The 7,029-nt window shown below is 36.2% G+C and overlaps 1 protein-coding gene across 1 annotated transcript; it reads left to right on the forward strand.

Moving 5' to 3' along the window:
• Nucleotides 1–2,631: 2,631 nt before the first annotated feature.
• On the forward strand, nt 2,632–6,654 carry LOC109217986 (BEL1-like homeodomain protein 2; the record flags this gene model as incomplete). The annotated part of the gene is made up of 3 exons (XM_019382295.1): nt 2,632–3,044; nt 4,139–4,199; nt 5,785–6,654. Coding segments are annotated over 3 exons (1,044 nt in total), but the record flags the coding sequence as incomplete, so codon positions are not given.
• Between the last annotated feature and the right edge of the window lie 375 nt (nt 6,655–7,029).

Genomic DNA, 7,029 nt, shown 5'->3' on the forward strand with positions numbered 1-7,029 from the left:
AACAAAGAGATGTAGAAGAAGAACAGCGACCTCTTCTCTATTTTCTCCCCTTATATGTTTCATCTCTATCTCTCTCGAGGGTGTGTTGCTTTCTATGAAAAAGAGAGAGACTCACACAGAGACAAACACAGATATGTGATTTTCATATAAATCAATACACATATAAAACCACAATACATGTCACAGTTGATGAAAGAACTCCATCTTCTTTATTTTTAATATTTATATTCTCCTGCTATATAGTTCAATTCTCTTTCCAGAAGGCGATTGCAGAGACATACAGCACTTACTGCAAAGCAAAGGAGGAGCAACAAAGAGAAAAAAAAAAGGAGAGAGAGAGAAAGAGAAAGATATCAGTATATAGAGAAACGACAGCCTCAGAAACAACAGAGACAGAGAAAGAGAGAGAGAGAGAGAGAGAGAGAGAGAGATATACAACTTTGGCTTTCAAATCCCACGAAGAGAAAACGATATCTGAGAAACCTTTGTACCCCTTTTCCGACCTGCAAGTTCGTAAGAGGTTTGTGCCTCTACATGAATAAAGCTGAAGCCTTTTATTTTATTTTTTTCTAAATTTTTAAGGGAAATTAAAAAAAGAAAAGTCTTTTTCTCTCCCCTCATCCCTTACTCTTTGCCACACTTATTATCTCTTTTCCATCTCCTGACAATAATTCATGTATTCCATGATCTCTTTTTTGATTTCTTTTAATGACTATAAACCGGTTTTAACTATCTTTATACTCGATCCGAGCAGAAAAGAGATGATGAAGAGGAAGACAACGCTGCCATGGGAATAACAAGTACACCACCTCGTCCTTCTATTGTTACATCTCATAATTCAAAGGGTCACATTAATCCATAACTGCGTAAAAGAGTTCACGAGTCCGAGCATCTGGAGAGACACAAGACCGGTATGGAACTAATTAATGAATGGAGGAGATGGATGTTAGATCAAGCGAAAGGTTGGAATATCTGGAGTACAATCTGATGGAATTGGAGGGAAAAATGAGGAAGATAGTCACTGATTTCTAGAACGCCGAAGGAAGCGAAGGAGGACATTTAGTAAGGGCATACCTATTGATGAACCTGCACGAACTGGGAATTTGATCGACGAAGCCAAAAACATCAAGCCCGGAGAAGGTCCTTCTGGGACCAAGTAGATTAGGTTTATTTACTTTTTTCAAATGTAATAAGGCCAAGTGCCATCAGTAACTTATCTTATTTAGTGTCGTTTTAGATTCATCTATTTTTTACATTAATGAAATGAGGTAATTATTGGCACTGAAATTCTCCAAATCCATGTGTCGTTAGGCCTACCTCGGGCACAACAAGGCTCCCAAATTAGGACGCAGATTTACATTCCCGCAATATGTGCTTAAATACTGAAAACATTTTAGAATCCTTACTGACTTGTTTACCTTTTGTTTTTCTTTATTTTTATTACTCCCATCCCCTAAGGTTGGTTCGCACATTCTGGCATCATCAGCATATCACACCAGATCTAGAGGCCCTCCACCTCCTCCTCCTCCGAGTAATCCGAAAAGCAGAGCGAAAGCTAACATGGATGATTTGAGTGGCATCCAAAAAGAAAATGCTGAGAATATTGAAACTTCAGACGGTCGGAGTACTCCGGCCTAGAATGATCTCGTCCTACGATTAGAGCAGAAAATACTGGAGTTACAAGGAGAACTTGAGCAGTTCCTCAATTTGGAAAACCTCTCGCTCACCCTAAATGTCCCAGACTTTAACCAACAAAATGCTCAAAATGCAGCACCTCCTCAAAATACACCAAACCAACGTCCACAAAATCCTCCCGCATCCCATCAATACGCCACACCGCCTCAAAATCCCAATCCTCTACCGGTACCAACTCCTCTACAACACCATCATCAACCAACCAAGTACCCACAAACCACTACCTATCATACTCTTTAGAACATACCACAACCTATTCCCGATCCTCAAAACTCGACCAATGACCACCACTACACCCAAATCCCTGGCACCCACCAAAACAACCCCATATACGTGGAAACCCTGCNTGCGACGAAACTAGAATGCACTTAAAAGTCCATCAGTGGTTGGTTTGAGCTGACCTTAATTTTGATTTTCTTCAATTGCTTATGCAAATACTAATACACTGATATTTACGTGTTGGCTGAATTGATAGAAACCCAAGACAAAGCAGGAATAACTCAAATAGGATATTTTCAGTTCACATCAACAATCATTTCAGCGTACTAATGTTTATTTCCCAGCTTTCTACCTTTTTTTTCCCTCCTATTAGTTAATTTTCCTTTTTTTAGTGCTCTTATCTAATGCTCCACATTGAAAATTATTTGAGACGCTTAAGTCACTCGAAATTGGAATTTGATCCTTCTTACTGTTTGAATTGTTGATCTTGAATTTCTCTTTATTTCTTGAAGTAATTACTTACATTATATTTCTTGAAACAACTTCGTGCAGAAATGCAGGGTAAGATCTGCGTACCATAGACCTTATAGTCCGGCCCTTCCCCGGACCCCGCGCACAGCGAAAGCTTAGTGCACCGGGGTCCTTTTATATTTTTAGCGCTTAATATCCACTTTGTAAACAAATTAGAGTAGTCTTCTTTTTGTATCATAATCATTTTTTTCTTTTTTCTTTTTTATTTGCAAGCAGGTAGATAGGAGGTACAATCATTACTGCGAACAAATGCAAATGGTGGTAAACTCGTTTGATCTAGTGATGGGTTTCGGTGCAGCAATTCCTTACACAGCACTTGCACAGAAGGCAATGTCAAGACACTTCAGGTGTTTGAAGGATGCAATAACAGCACAATTGAAGCACAGTTGTGAACTGCTGGGAGATAAAGATGCCGGCACTTCAGGATTGACTAAAGGAGAAACTCCAAGGCTTAAGATGCTTGAACAAAGTCTGAGGCAGCAAAGAGCATTTCACCAAATGGGAATGATGGAACAAGAAGCTTGGAGACCTCAAAGAGGCTTACCTGAACGCTCTGTCAACATTTTAAGAGCTTGGCTTTTTGAGCATTTTCTCCACCCGTATGTCTCTCTCTACTCTATTCTATATTAAAAGTTGGATTCAATCTCTATCCATCGATTAAAAGTGTGGAAATCTTCTATAATATATGAGTATACAGTATACTTTAACTTATTTTTGCAAGTAATAAATATCCTACTTATCAGGTTATTAATCTTAATTTTAGTTGACCTCATAGTGTACAAATTCTTGAGACGGACTATTATTTTTAAAAATAGTGTAGAACTTTTTTTATAACATCAGGATAGTGTCAATTGAAAGTAAATTTAGTAACTTAGGAAATAAGTAATGTGCTACAATAAGTTAGTCAAAATACAGTTTTAATATTTTTTAATCCGCTGCATTGTGTTCCTATACAAGCTTTAATTCTGTTGACCATAATAAAGTCTAACCTTTTTTTTCAATCCCCATGTCTTAACTCCTAACACCGATGGGAATCTGAATCTTCTTACATTTACTGTATAAACAAAAGTCGAAACCCCATTATTATGGAATTATGAAGAGACAAAATGAAGCTTCACACCCATCAATCAACTTTTATTAGTCTAAGACACATTTCCAACATCACTTTATAGCTTTTCTTTTTTCTTTTTCTTTCCCTTGCAGTGTCTGATTTTAAAGGAACCCGAATTCAGTGTCCTTTCATGTATAAAGTAAATTTAGCTCTTTCTCCTGGATCCAATGCGCTAGTGCTGTCTCCTGCTGACATAGGCATGATTTTGAACATGGAAAAGAAAAAAACCTATTCAATAAGCTGACATGCATATAGTAACAATAATGATGATAAAAGCAGCTTGGGGAGCTACTACACAAAAGAAATAAAATTGAATCTAACTATGTATCTAAAAATGAATGTTATGAAAAAGATGAGTGCATGCATTTTTTTTTTCTTCTGCCTTTACTTCTGTTACTAGTGGCAGAGAGGTACTGCTGCTGCTATTGCTGTTTTTCATGGATTGTCACGCCCATGCAGAGAAAAAGAAAGCAAGAAAGTGTCAATTCACATCTACGGATAAAGAAAGTTTAGTCATCTCCTTATACGGTTTTGGTAATGAGTCTGATGTTTTTATTTTTTTCTTGTGGTCATTTTTCTCAGGTATCCAAGCGATGCTGATAAGCATCTGTTGGCAAGACAGACTGGTCTCTCAAGGAACCAGGTTCGCTCATCGTCTGTTCTTTCTCTTTCAGGTTTTCTTATTCATATTATTATGCATTTGCTGGATCTAGAATTTAATTTCTAAATATTCTGTTCCTTACAGTAGCAATTTTTGTTTTTATCCGGGGAAATTTAAGTACTTAATGTTAATCCCTATAATATGAAGGAAATGTTACAACATATGACCTGAGCTATTTTTCTAATAATTTATTTTGTTTCAAAAAACAAGTTATAAATATATAGTAATTTATTTAACTGAAGTAAACATCGAATTAATTATTGATAAACAGATAGTAGTATTAGTAAATGTAATGAGGTTCTTTGTGTTGTACACTGCCACCGGCTTGGATATTAAAAGTTACTGCTGTACTCGGTAAAAAAACGTTACTAATAGCTTGGGTTGCATGTATTTTTCTATAAAACTTTGGGATTTTGCAAAAGGGAGGGAACTGTTGATTGAACCCACACTAATTGTTCGAAAACTCCCAACGATAACACTAGGACTTGTAGTTATTGCATGGCTTTTGGTTTTGGTTCTCCACCTTTCTTTTTTTACCTAATTCGGGCATGGCAAGAGCCTTTTATTTTTCCTAGGGATTCTTTCTACACAAAGACATAAATTCTAGATTTAAAAAAGAAAATCTTGGAATAGTAAGTGCAGAGGCAAAGCACATGAATGTCCAATCACACGTCTATTAATTAAATACGATAGGTAGAGATCTCATGGATTTCTCTTCCTTTCCGACAAAAATTTTATATCAAGAAACTAAATATGGTCATGCATGCTGACTCTCTACACTGAAAGATGAAGCAACAGTAGTATCTACTCCTTACTCCTTTCACATCACTTCATTCTTCCCTGAAAATTTTGTTTATTCAACTCTATGGCGCGTATATGGTATATTAGTATTGTCTGTATACTAGAACCGAGTAAAGATGGTATGTTATTGTAAACTTCTTTTACACGGTTATTATATAAAAGTTAAATTCTTTATTGAAAATGATTGAACTTATATATTTTGATTGAATATGAGAATTTCACACTACATGTGTGAATTCACATTTTGTAGCAAATTATCTGCACTATATTTCAGAATTTAACTAATATCATTAATCATGCAATGTTACCTGTAATTATCTATTAAGTGGCTGACAGTGGCGGAGCCACCTTATAAGAAGGGGTGTCAAATGACACCCCTTTGTGGGAAAAACACCCTGTGTAGGTAGGTAAAATAATAAATTATATGTATATATACTATGTATTGACTCTCCTTAATTTCCTGGTATGTATATTTTCATATATTTTGACACCCCTTAACGAAAATTCTAGATCCGCCACTGGTGACTGATACTGTAAAAGTTCTTTCACGTGGTCAGTATGTTGAAATTAAACTCTTATCTGATGTAACATCTTATTATATCTTTCAAACCTTGAGTTTGTCCAATTTTTTCTGTTAACAATTCTCAGTTAAATGGAATATCTCCCGAAATGTAACAAATGAGCTGGTGAAAAAAGTGTAATAAAATATTTCATAATGGAAGTTAATGATGGGGTTATTTTTGTATATGAATGTGCTTTTTTTCAGGTATCAAACTGGTTCATAAATGCCAGGGTGCGGTTGTGGAAACCCATGGTAGAAGAGATGTATCAACAAGAAGCCAAAGAAGAAGAGGATGAAGATGATGAAAGAGAGAATAGCCAAAACCAAAACAGTGGCAATAATGCACAAACACCAACGCCTAATATGAGTAACTCTTCTTCTACTAATATGACCACAACTACGACAGCACTAGAAGCAGCTGCAGCAGCAGCAGAGACAGGAACAGCTGCCACTGCCACAACAGCAACAGCAGCATCCACATTAGGCAAAAGATCCGAAATCAATGCCCCTGAAAACGACCCTTCACTCGTAGCAATCAATTCCCATATTTCCTTCTCGGAAAACCAAGCAACTTTCCCGACCAATATTCATGACTCCGACGTCGCCGCTTGCCGTCGCGGCGGCAACTTCGCCGGTGATGATTATGGGACCACCACCAACGCTGATGTGGGATCCACCATGATAAGATTTGGGACCACTGCTGGTGATGTGTCACTAACCTTAGGGTTACGCCATGCAGGAAATTTACCAGAGAATACTCATTTCTTTGGTTAAATATTTGAGGGTGATGTTAATTATCCTTCCTTAATTTATACCATAGTAATTAAACCGAATTTGCTTCTTGCCTCATAATTTATGCCCTTGCCTGTTGTCATAATTAAGCTGCTTTATGTTAGCAAGCGCTATGAGAGATTTACTGTAATTGTATAGTAGTATGTAGTAGTAGTACATTATTTTTCCCACCAGCTTTTTGCATATTTGTACTTAGAGTGTTCTGTACCCACATTATCCTTTCAGGATGTATGAAAGCTGATTTTGGACAATAAAAGGACCAATGAGACAGTATTTTTCATATGCTTTTTGGTTATTTATCGGGTAATTGGAATGTTCATAGAAGCATACAAAATTCACAATGTACAAGTTTATCTTTTTCTTTTTGTCTTAAAAGGCTTCCCGCTCTTGTTTCGGTCAACCTTTCCTTCATTGTTTAGTCTTTAAAAAGTGCATATCAAACAAAAAGCAATCCCTACTTTCTTTATATAAAATAAATTTTAATCAGGATTTGAATCAACTTTTGTCATTAATTCGCTTACAAAGTACTTCAATAATTCATTAAGGTTAGCACTTACTGGTTAGCATTTTGCAAACTGAAAATTCATTTATTCTTTGCACCATTCTATATATGTCTATTTAGAATTTAAGTTTCATACCTTCACTATATAAAGAATT

The sequence above is a fragment of the Nicotiana attenuata genome, unplaced genomic scaffold (genome assembly GCF_001879085.1).
Source record: "Nicotiana attenuata strain UT unplaced genomic scaffold, NIATTr2, whole genome shotgun sequence".
In the NCBI taxonomy this organism is placed as follows: domain Eukaryota; kingdom Viridiplantae; phylum Streptophyta; class Magnoliopsida; order Solanales; family Solanaceae; genus Nicotiana; species Nicotiana attenuata.